The sequence below is a fragment of the Hemicordylus capensis genome, chromosome 6 (genome assembly GCF_027244095.1).
Source record: "Hemicordylus capensis ecotype Gifberg chromosome 6, rHemCap1.1.pri, whole genome shotgun sequence".
Lineage (NCBI taxonomy): Eukaryota > Metazoa > Chordata > Lepidosauria > Squamata > Cordylidae > Hemicordylus > Hemicordylus capensis.
Window position 1 is genome coordinate 171,545,112 of NC_069662.1, and position 11,604 is coordinate 171,556,715.

General features: G+C 50.3%; 1 protein-coding gene across 4 annotated transcripts; it reads right to left on the reverse strand.

The window, feature by feature from the left end:
* Positions 1-1,541: 1,541 nt before the first annotated feature.
* Positions 1,542-11,343, reverse strand: CIB3 (calcium and integrin binding family member 3). Of its 4 annotated transcripts, none has more exons than XM_053263686.1 (6): positions 11,036-11,343; positions 10,530-10,564; positions 5,619-5,685; positions 3,918-4,065; positions 2,279-2,474; positions 1,542-1,738 (listed from the first exon to the last, which is right to left on the reverse strand). In XM_053263686.1, the coding sequence occupies exons 1-6, from the start codon at positions 11,084-11,086 to the stop codon at positions 1,717-1,719; spliced, it is 519 nt and encodes a 172-aa protein (XP_053119661.1). In that variant the 5' UTR covers positions 11,087-11,343; the 3' UTR covers positions 1,542-1,716. The 4 variants fall into 4 exon arrangements, with proteins under 4 accessions (XP_053119661.1, XP_053119660.1, XP_053119663.1 ...); XM_053263685.1 differs by having other exon boundaries at positions 5,574-5,685; XM_053263688.1 differs by lacking the exon at positions 10,530-10,564 and having other exon boundaries at positions 5,574-5,685.
* Positions 11,344-11,604: the final 261 nt, after the last annotated feature.

Below are 11,604 nucleotides of genomic sequence, written 5' to 3' on the forward strand. Positions count from 1 at the left end.
CATTTCTCTCCCTCCCTCCCTATCCATTATGTAATTGTATAGATTAAGGGTTAGGTCTTTCCTATCCAAAGTGTACTTCACCAATAAATACTTAGTATTTAGTTCTACAAGGATCTCCACATGTCTCCTCTAAATAGCAGCAACAACTAAACTCTGCATCTGCGCTGAAACTGGAGTGGGTAGCTTCTTTCGTGCTCTGCTAATTAACTGGGGGATAACAATGGCAACCCCCAATGTCTCCTCAGAGGATTCTTCTGATAACTCATGTGGCATCTTGCCTTGAGGCTCCTGCTTCCAATCCCAACTCCCCACCTGCCCCCTTATGATCAAACAGCCCATATACAGCATACACCTATATATGTTATATGGTCTTCTGCACCAACAGCAGCCCAAAAATTCTTCTTTCTTATATTAAAGGGCTGTAAAGGGACCACAACAAGCTCCTGTGCAGAGAAGGAGGTAGGGCCAAGCGTTTGCAGCCACACTTCTTGCCTGACTCCAAAGGAGCACCTAGGTAACTTTGGAGCCTGGACCTAAAGGCCTCCAGACCACACACACACACACACACACACACACCCCGGCTGCAAGTTAAGCATCATTTTTTAACACACAGGATTTTGAGGGCACAAACCACACCACCCAGGACAGACTAAAGACAATTTGGGGGTGTGGGGTGTGGAGGCCCTGGACTTCATCCCCAAAGTCCAGGGGTAAGCGTGCCCCTGCCCGCCTCTCATCCCTATGCAACAGTGTCTAGGGAAGGATGCAGACCCTGGCACAGGCAGGGAGCTCCGCTGGCCAGCACTGGAGAAGGGGCTTGCTCCACTCTGTGCTGATCTCTCATCCTGCTGCTGGGCTGGAATGCAATGGGCTTCTGTGCTGCTTTTATCTTTTCCTTCTGCAAAGAAGCAGAGTAGTTGGCAGGAAAGGGGCACCTCCTTGACCTCGCTGGTGGCAGTTCTGAGTATGGGATCTGGCTGCTTCTAGAGTCAGCAGAGTTTTCACTGGGGTGGGGGGTGGAGGCAGGCTGGAGAGAAAGCTGGGGCTTCTTCCTTTGGAAGAGAAACTCCTTTGCAGCGCAGTGCCCAAGTGCCTGCATCTCTCTGGGATTGGGGAAAGAGACCAGATGGGTGCTGTAGGTGGCCTGCCCAAAAGATCATTCGCTCCAGATATTTCTGAAAGCCATAACCTTTGCAGAGTTGACTGTTGCCCAGATGGGGCCAGAGACATGAGTCTTTAGGTGATATTTAGGCAGTATCACTTCTGTGGGGTCAGGAGTGTTTTTTAATTCCAGTAGCCTCCTCTGCCCCTGAGATGTTCTGATTCACTTGGGAGATGGCCCAACACTGCTTATTTTGAGACTTGTCTCAGGCAAGAGCAGCTAGTCTGAATGTCTCTAGTGCCCAAAATTCTCTGAACCATCCAACTGTTAAAATTTTAAAAATTGCCTCTTGCCTGAACCCCCTTGTTAAACAAAAATGTTATTCCAAGAATAAATCTGACCAAGTTGTTTTCCCTTGATTAATCATTTTACAACCAGAGACAAAAGTAAGACTATTTATTTCTCTTCTGCAATCACTGATGTCTTCAGCTGCTTCAGATTCACAGGAAGCTCCAGAAATAATCTCATCCAGCTTCAGCCTCGTCGTTGAAAGCAGTGGGGTTACTAATGGCACACAAGGCACCCAAATCCTGGAGGGCTTTTGGGGGTGTGTATCAAATTCTAATATGAAAAGTGCTGTTAAAAAATGTACAATAATACTTAAGCGTTTGTGTCCTTCAGTCAGAAAAGCACTCAGGAATAAGGGTGTGAGGGAAACTACAGAGGATAAAACATCATCTGGAAGCCCAATCCTAGTAGTCAGCCTAATGACTACTCAGAGTGACTGCAGCACGTTTAGAAAAAAAATGCCACTGGCCTGAAAGTGGAACCACTTGACAGTGTGTGCCATGTGAAGGCGGGGGTGGGGTCTGTGTCTTGAGAAGAGAAGGATGCAGAGGCGCTGCTTGGGAGGCCGTATCCAAAAGCTAAACCTGTTTTGAGTGGCACACAGGGACTATTTCTCATGAGCAGTCTCGCTCTTTGCTTTATGTTCTGCATGGGGAGCAGAGGGTGCTGGAATTATTCTGAGAAGCCCCCTCAGAGCATTCTCATTGTAAGGTATTTTTATGGCAGTGTCTAACTTGTGAAACCGGCTTCCACCATGTAATTGGCCTAAGCCCACCAGTGAGAGAGCGAGAGCAAGAGAGAGCGCAGTGGCAGAGTGGGTAGTTTTACCTGAGGAAGTCAGGCGCTCTTACAATCATGTGCTGGAAATCCTCCAGGGACAGCTGGCCATCATTATCCAAGTCAGCTTCATCAATCACCTTGTTGCACACCAGACTGACTTCCTCTGGAGTCAGCTCTCTGCGCGTCAGTTTGTTGACCGTCTTCTCCAAGTCGGACTTGCAGATGTAGTCATCATTGTTGAAGTCTGCTGAAAGGAACCCTCGGAACCCTCAGCATTGACCCTGAGGTGGGGCGGGGGGTATTGTTGCATCTGCTCTAAGGGTCTTACTCTATGAGTCCAACACAAACTCCCTTTCTGTCTGAGAAAGGAGAACAGTGTTTGATCTGTAGTCAAGGGGTTGGGGGCCTCTTAGTATTGGGTGATTCGATAATTAGGGGCATAGAGAGATGGGTCTGTGACCTGCCTGGTGCGAAGGTTGTGAACATCACACAGCCTCTAGCAGGGCTGTTAGGCAGTGCTGGGGAGGAGTCAGCTGTCGTGGTTCATGTCAGCACCAGTGATGTAGGGAAATGTAGTTGGGATGTCCTGGAAGCCAAATTTAGGCTGCTAGGCAAAACAATGAAGCCCAGGACCCCCAGGGTAGCATTCTCGGAAGTACCACCTGTTCCATGCACAGGGCCAGCGAGTTTGGAAAAGAGGTGACTATGGGGAGACATGATCAAGGTGTATAAAACTATGCATGGAGTAGAGAGAGTGGACAGAGATAAATTTTTCTCCCTCTCTCACAACACAAGAACCAGGGATCATCTCAAGAGGAAGTCCTTTTTCACATAGCACATATTTAATTTATGGAATTCTCTGCCACGGGATGTGGGGATGGCCACTAGCTTGGATGACTTTAAAAAGGGCTTGGAAAAAATCATGGAACGCAGGTCTATCACTGGCTACTAGTCTGAGGCCTATAGGCCACCTCCAGCTTCAGCGGCAAGATCCCTCTGAATACCAATTGCAGGGGGAGCAACAGTAGGAAAGAGGGCATGCCCTCACCTCTTGCCTGTGGGCTTCTCAGAGGCATCTGGTGGGCCACTTTGGGAAACAGGATGCTGGACTAGGTAGGCCTCGGGCCTGATCCAGCATGGCTGTTCTTATGTTCTTACCTATGGAAACTGGGTAGTTTAGTTCAGTAGCTTTCTGCCAGTCTATTCTACAGCTTAATTTCCGGTTTTGATAGTGGGATGACATGCAGAAATCCAGCAGGTGCAGCTTTCCCAATCATTTTATCCCTGTGTCTGGAAAGATGGCACTTACTGGGTTTTTTCGTGCCCTGCATCTTTGCTATGGAGTTCTGTCACCTATGAAGCTCCTGCCTTCACACCTTCGCCCTTTGGCAGAGATCCTCATGACACCCACTCTCTTTCCTCAAGATCTGCATCCCCTTCCTAGTTGCTGGCAGGACCACTGGCCAGCAATGGGGGGGGGGCGGGCGCACAGGATCTGCCCTCTTCCAGGTGCTTCACCCATCTGCAGACAGGGTCTCTGGGAGCTGCGAGGATGAGATTCTGGCTGGAGATACAGGCTGCCCTCCCAGCAGCAGCTGCCACTGCCCCCAGCAGGCAGGCAGGCAGGCAGGCAGGCAGCCCCCTAATCCACCACCAAGGCCAGACAAGGACTCCTTGGGCCACTCACCATAAATTTTGAAGGCATAATAAGCCTTGAGGTCTCGAGGGGCCATTTCACTCATCACTGAAAACATGTCCAAGAAGTCATCTAAGGTCATGTTGCCCTCACCGTCCTCGGAGAAGACCTCAGCTATCCGCTGCCGGAAGGGGTTGTCCTGCAGTAGGAGACAGATGGGAAATGAAGCCAGGCTGCCAAGGCATTGCCAGGAACTCCCCTGGTCCTCCTGACCCAGCGAGGACCAGGCAGAAAAGGAGGACCGGGCATCAGACGGGGAGCTCTCACTCATGGAAGAACCACCCCAGGACATCAGAGTCGCCCCTGATCCTGAGGCTGCCGGCACCCAGCTTCCTTCAGACTGGCCGCCTGAGCCTCTCCTTAGCAGCACCCCCTCTCTCTAGGACTCTGCCCCTCAGTCCTCACCACTCCCCAGGGACCCTCTACCACCACAACACCAGACACCCTGCCTAATGTCACGGACACCCTTGAACCCCCACCAAACGCAACCTCCCAAGAACCATCTCTGACCCCCCGCCCCCATCCACCCAGAGAAACCCCTATGAGTTCACACAGGCACAGCCAGGTTTGGGAAGGCCTCTAAGATCAGCAGAGAAGTGCATGCCTGGCAGCCAGAAAACTACCCACCAATAGGCCTACTTGGGAGGAAGACTGACAGCAGGGTTACTTGAGAGTCAGATTAGTTTGTAGGAAAGGGTGTGGCCCTGATCTAGCCTATATAAGCTTCCTCCACATGCCAGCACCTTGCTAGCAGCACCAACAACCTACATGTGGAGCTGCTCTCAGTCCTGAATGAGCTCCCAGACCTTGCTCCCTGGATCTGGGTTACCCAGCTCCTGCTGCAACTTTCCTGAGCAGCAGCAGCAGCAGCAGCAGCCTCACCTGGCACCTCACCCTGCAGCCAAGCCTTCACGTGCAGGACGAACAAGACTCGGTGTCTGGCCTGCGCTGACTGCTAGCCATCCACTCCAGCCGGTGAGTGTTTCCTCTCCTCCTCCACCTGAATCATTGCTCTGTTCCCCGGTTGGCCCTCCTTGTAATGAAAGGACTGATGACACTTCCTGCCAAGGCCAGGCTAGTCCTCCCTGTTCCACAGTGGCCAGGAGAACTGCCCTGAGGGATCCTTAATCTTCTTCCAGACTGGTACACTTGGGCAGGGAGGGCTCCTTTCTACGGCTACAGCAGAAGGGAAGAACTCCTCTGGACTTAACTGTGGCTAATCTGGATGGTGCAGTGTTGGTTGTGCTGTGGCTGACCATAGAGCCAGATGGGATGACCAAAGGGCAACTCTGTCTAAAGTCCTCGTGCACGGAGGTGGGCCAGCCTACTTGCCCTTCCCAGTAATCAGCCAAGGAGCTCCTGCAGAAAGAGTTTGGCAAAGCACATTCCAGCAGGCGAGCTGGAGTTGGTGTGCCTGTGTGCATGTGTGTGCTCAAGTCTCCTGGTGGCAGGGACCCGTGATGGGGCTTCTTTCACAGAAGCTCCTGGGTGGATCTTTCTTTAAGGCTGGAGGGATTCCATTATTGTCTTGGGCTTTGGGCCACTAGTACAGATGATGCATGCCTCATGAGAGGAGGCTCTAGAGTCTGATGGTCCCCAGCCCAGCTCTCCTTGTGTGCTGCAGCTGCTGCCCTTGCTGGCCAGTACCTTAAGCTCTGGCATGCTGCCAATGAGTTCGTAGGGGAGCTTCACCTTGGGCTTACTGGTGTAATCAAGAGGGACCAGCTGAGGGGCCAGGTCGCGGTACCTGTAGAACAACCTGCAAGTAAAGGAAAAATGACTTTATTGCCTGCCTGATCCACGACTGGGGCTTGGGAGGGTGTGGCAATATCCAGGCATCCTGTTGGAGATGATCTTCCAGTGCATCAACCTTTTGCACCAACTGTCCTAATGACCACTAGGGGCATTGGGAGTAGAGACAGTCAGTCAGGGTCTCCCTCTCTGTCCCTACTCTACAACCCCTGAACTGACTCTGCAGCACTTCCTGGGCTGAGTCACAACCCTTCATTTCCCCCTAGAGAGCAGATGGAAACATCTCTTTCTCTCCTTACCTATCCACTATGTAGTCCTTTAGATTAGAGATAGGTCTTTCCTATCTAAGTGTATTTAACCAATAAATATTTAGTGTTTAGTCATACAAGGATCTCCATGTGTTTTCTCTAAACAGCTGCAATATCCAAACCATCCTCTGCTACCTGCTCTGTCACTGGAGTGTGTGCTCATTCCTTAGTGCTCTGCTGTTTTACCTATTGTGGGTAACAATCAACAACCTCTAACACATCCTTCAGTCATATGCAGCATACTGTGCAACATGCCAAAAGTTATTTTTCCAGTGCCAAGAAAACCGGGGCCCCACCAATCCAAGATGCAAGCACTTGGATGGGCAGTTCCAGTGGTGGCTCCGGAGTGGGACGGGGGGCGAAGGCAGGAGAGAAGAAGACACACCAGCCATAGTCTCAGTTATACAACCATTGCTGATGCTCAGACGCTACCCCTGATGCTTATTGTTTTGTGTACCTCCCTTGGAAATTGGTGCATTGGTTTCTCGAGGGGCCAGGCCTGTCGCTCGGCATTCAGAGCTCCGGGTTCTTCTAGGGGCCCTTCAGGAAGCACCCCGGTTCTCAGTGGGCATCCTGGTCATTCATTTTAGTACAGCCCAGCTGCAAGTCTCTTGGGGGCTCCTCCCCGCCCCCTTTCTGGGGATGTAAAGCAGACCATTCCGCACCAGGGCAAATAGTTTCCCACAGCAGTCTGGCCTGTCCAAGGTGGACTTGCAGGCCGAAGTCGGAGTGTTTCCTGACAGCAAGCACACAGCAACATCTCCACACACAAATACTGTCAGCCAGGCGGGAGAGGGATGAGGGGAAGGTAAGGAAGGAAACTGCCATGAGCAAAAGAAAGGAAAAGGAGTGGCTGGGAGGCTGGTGATGAAATAAATAGGAAAGAAAACTCAATCGGGCAAGAGAAAGGAAAAGGTGTAGCTAGAGTGAGGGTGGAATGGGAACATGAGAACCAGCATAGTGGTTAGAGTGTTGGACTAGGACTAGGAAGACCTGGGTTCGAATCCCTATTCAACTATGAAACTCACTGGGTGACTCTGGGCCAGTCATGTATCTCTCAGCCTAACCTACCTCACAGGGTTGTTGTGAGGATAAAAATAAGCATGTACACCACTCTGAGCTCCTTGGAGGAAAAGTGGGTTATAAATGTAAAAAAATAAAACAAATTAAAATAAAATAAAAGCGGGGGGTGGGGGATCCCACTGGGAAATATAATGGCAAAGGGTAGCTAGAGTGGAAAGGTAAAGAGAAGAAAACCCCACTGGGAGGAACAGTCTGTCAGTCAGGGCAAGAGTGGAGCAACCAAGCCAACAAATGTACTTGTTAAAAAGGAAAACTTACGACTTGCTCAGAAAAGAGTGTGCCATTTTCTCTGCAGAGAAGGGAGCTTGCTTCAACCCCTCCTCCTTGCTGCTGGAGCCACCTCCTCTCCTATGATTGGCCTGAAAAGGTGCCAGTCCAGCTATCCTGTCTTCTGATTGTTCGGGGGCTCCTCGAAGCATTGCCCACCCTCCTGAGGGAAAAAGGGGGGGGGACACAGGCTGTGGCAAGTGGTTTGTGTTTTCTTCATTTTGTGGGGGGAAACAAGGGTAAAAAATAGACTGTTGCAATCAGCCTATGTATTTTTCCTTGGGTGGGGGAGTTGGGCAATGCTTGGGGGAGCCCCTAAACAATCAGAGGACAGGGTAGTGTTAGTGGCACCTTTTCTGGCCAATCATGGGAATGAGGAGGTTCCAGCAGTATGTGTGGCGGGAAGGGGTTGAAGCAAGCTCCCTTCTCTTCAGAGAAAATGGTGCTGTCTCTCGCTTTCCTCTGATTCGGCTGCAACAAGTTCCCTGCTTAACAAGTGCATTTGTGTGCTTAGGGGAGGGGGGCATAGCTCCCCCCCACTGCCCTTAATGACCAGCCCCCAGTGGGCAGTTCTGAAACTCCCTTTTGTATTCTCCTTTTGTAACTCCAGCTTAGCAAATTTCTGTGGAGGCCAGGAAAAAGTCACAAAGTCTAAGGAGAACCTCTCCTCAGAGTTGGTGTTGCTTAGGCACCAATTCATGTGTCCATCCTGTATTATCCCACAGGCCCTGCCATAGAATCCCAGTTTGCTTGGGAGTAAAGTCCCACTGAATGTAGTGCAACTTAATAATATTATTGACGATGATAAACTTTATTAATTTGTCAGCCACCCCATAACCAATTGTTCTCTGGGCGGCTGAAAACATAACATTCAGACATGAGAAACTTCGGAGTAAGCATGTCTGAGATCAGAGTGCCCAAGTGTCTACCTGCTCTGCCAGCTTTAAAGGTACCAGCAGGGCATTGTCCACCAAAAGCGTCTCTCATGTTGGGGCAGACAGGGGTGGGGGTGGGCTTCCTTGTCCCTCCCCCAGGCTTTGTTTCCCTCTGTTGTTCTTGCAGAGGGCTCTCTGCTGTTCACAGCTGTCATCAGGAAAGTGCCAGTGAACAATGCGGCAGGCATTTCCAAAGGGCTCCTAATCAATAATAAATGCCTTATTCATGATACAATTATGTTCTTGGCCTCCCTGCCAGACATAAGCACACATCCACACTTCGCTTTCATGAATGCCAGTCTTTCTGGTCTGTTGTTTTGCATGTGATGCAACAACCGCTGGCAAAAGTCTCCTGGCCTGGGCTCTCCCCACCCGCCACGTTTCCCTGTCCCAACTTGGCCTCAGCTCCTGGGCTTTGAATCATGGCTCTGATTTCACCCCCCATCTGTGCAGAGCCATAAATTCCTCACTTCTAGGAGAAGGGAGGAAGGACATGGAGGTCCAGAGGAATCAAATGTCTTTTGTTTTGAATTTTAATTTGAAAATATTTTAACTGTCGTTTTCAAGTCAAATTTAGACCAGCATTAGTAGCTACGGTTCCAAAAAACGAACAACAAATATAAACCGCTTCTCAACAAAAGTTTCCAAAGCAGTTTACATAGAGAAATAATATAAATAGATAAGATGGCTCACCATCTAAAGAAGAAACATAAGACAAACACCAGCAACAGTCACTAGAGGTCCTGTGCTCGGGGTGGATAGGGCCTGTTACTCTCGCCCGCTAAATAAAGAGAACCACTGCGTTAAAAAGGCACCTCTTTTGTTCAGTTAGCAGGGGTATTTAAAGAGTGGTTTTAAAAGGGGGCATTAAAACAGAGGCAGAGGAGAACTGGTCTTGTGGTAGCCAGCATGACTTGTCCCCTTAGCTAAGCAGGGTCCACCCTGTTTGCATATGAATGGGAGACTAGAAGTGTGAACAGCACTGTCAGATATTCCCCTCGGGGGATGGAGCTGCTCTGGGAAGAGCAGAAGGTCCCAAGTTCTCTCCCTAGCAGCACCTCCAAGATAGGGCTGAGAGAGATTCCTGCCTGCAACCTTGAGGAAGCCACTGCCAGTCTGTGAAGACAATACTGAGCTAGATAGACCAAGGGTCTGACTCAGTATATGGCAGCTTCCTATGTTCCTATGTAAAACCAACTTAATAACATGGAAAATACAAACAGTAGCTAACATGATGTGCTGCATTCTGGTGATGCTGCACTCTGTGTCGCGGCTGCTCTGGACCCATAAGGCAGCCCCAGCATCACAAACCACAAAAAGCTGCAGGATCGGCGCTCCTGCACTGACTCCCACTTGTGGGGAGGGTGGCGGGTTTTGAGCAGAATGGATAATTAAGGGTGGGAGTCGGGGCACAGGGGTGCCCCATGGGTGGTGCTCACCGGGAATATGCCCTGTTGCCCTATGGGCCAGTCCAAGCCTGGTTGCAATGCACAGACACTTGTTCTCTGCAGCACCAGGGCTTCCTTAAGAATCTGCAGCCTCGCTGGAATGCTGTGTGCACCATATCAGCCAGCATGCTGGCCGGGGGCGGGGGGAGCCTGGTTGCTCAGGGCACACACATTCAATTCAGCTTGCCAAGACCTCACCTCCATCTGTACCTGTTGGCAGGCAGTTAGTAACATAGGAACAGAGGAAGCTGCCATTTACTGAGTCAGACCATTGGTCTATCTAGCTCAGTATTGTCTTCACAGACTGGCAGCGGCTTCTCCAAGGCTGCAGGCAGGAGTCTCTCCCAGCCCTATCTTGGAGATGATGCCAGGGAGCGAACTTGGAACCTAGATGCTCTTCCCAGAGTGACCCTATTATCCCCTGAGGGGAATATCTTGCAGTGCTCACACATCGTCTTCCATTCAAATGCAACCAAGGCAGACCCTGCTTAGCTAAGGGGACCAGTCATGCTTGCTACCACAAGACCGGCTCTCCTCTTGGTCTCAGTTGCATTGCAGGGGTCTTAAGCACGGTCACTGTGAGCCTTCTTCTGCTCCAGGAGAAGAAATCAGCCAAAGCGCCTCCAGAATGCCACACCAGGCAGTGCTTATGGCTCAATTCATGTGACATTTTTGTGGCGTCTATAAAAACTAGAGTGCCAAATTCTTAGGAAAAGGAAGAAGCTGCACTTCTGCTATAAATCTTTTAAAAATTAGTATTCCTGGTACAAACACTTGGATTTTAAAGATTTGTAGTGAAAAGATTCTCACCTCAGAATTTCTTTCCTTGTGAAAAATGTTGCATCCTGAAACAAAGAAATGGAAACCCAGAGATTGGAGAGTCTGTAACCATGGGAGACCTGCTGGTTTATTTTTTATAACAAGCAGAATCCACTTTTTCAACCTTGTGAAAAGCTACGACCCCTGCAGCCCCTGTGTGCATTAGCCATACAGAGAGCTAACCAGCTTTTTAAACCAAAGAGGGTCTTCTGGCCATCGGCAAAGGAGCACAGCTCTGATGCCCAGCCAGGGCTGCCACTTCATCAGCTCCTTGCCTGGGGGAGGCTGTTTCCCCACTTTGGGGGCATTTCCCTCCCCACACTAGCTCCAAAACAGACTTGATTGCAAAGCTCTCTCTCTCTCTCTCTCTCTCTCTCACACACACACACACACACACACGTTTATTATCTAGCCTGCATGTGACAAACAGCATGAAAGAGGACAGCTCCCATTGCTCTTTGTGTCGTGATACAGGAAAGTGTCCAGGGTACTCCCACCTGATAGGCATCCAGTTGTTCCGGAGTAAAGGTGGTCTGCTTGTTACCCATGTCTGAGCTCCAGCTCCTGTCCCATGGCTCCTGTCCCTGAGGCGGATTGTCTAAGGAGGCTGAACACTGAGATTATGCCAAGCTTGAACAAAGGAGCTCTCTGAGCCCAGAGTGGCTCAGGTGTCAGCTTTCCTTGGATATCTTGATCATAATAGAGCATTTCATCAAATCTTCAGTCCGCAGGCAGCGTGAGGTTCAGCATCATTTGCTGTTTCTGGTGTGCTCCAGAGACGCTCAGGTTACACCACAGATGGAGCCCTCGCCTGCTACTCACTCAGTGAATGAAGGGGACTGGGCAGCGAGGAGGAGGAGGAGGAGGAGCAGGAGGAGCTTTACCTCTGGGAAGCAGCACAGTTGCCTAGCTGCCTCTGGGAGATGCCCTCGCTTTTCCAGAGCATCTCCCACCTGAACAAAACCAAAGGGGCCCTTTCCCCACTTTGTCCCTCCCAGTGTAAGAATGCACAGCCCAGAAGATGACTCTCCCTCCCTTCATCCTGTTTTTATTGATCTCACACAGT

Coding starts and splice junctions, on each gene's coding strand:
- CIB3 (XM_053263685.1), bottom strand. CDS start 11,086: ATGGGTAACAAGCAGACCACCTTTACTCCGGAACAACTGGATGCCTAT. Junction 5,686..10,529: donor ACAAGGAAAGAAATTCTGAG/GTGAGAATCTTT, acceptor CTTTACTTGCAG/GTTGTTCTACAGGTACCGCG. Junction 1,739..2,278: donor AGAGCGCCTGACTTCCTCAG/GTAAAACTACCC, acceptor ATTTTTTAACAG/CACTTTTCATATTAGAATTT.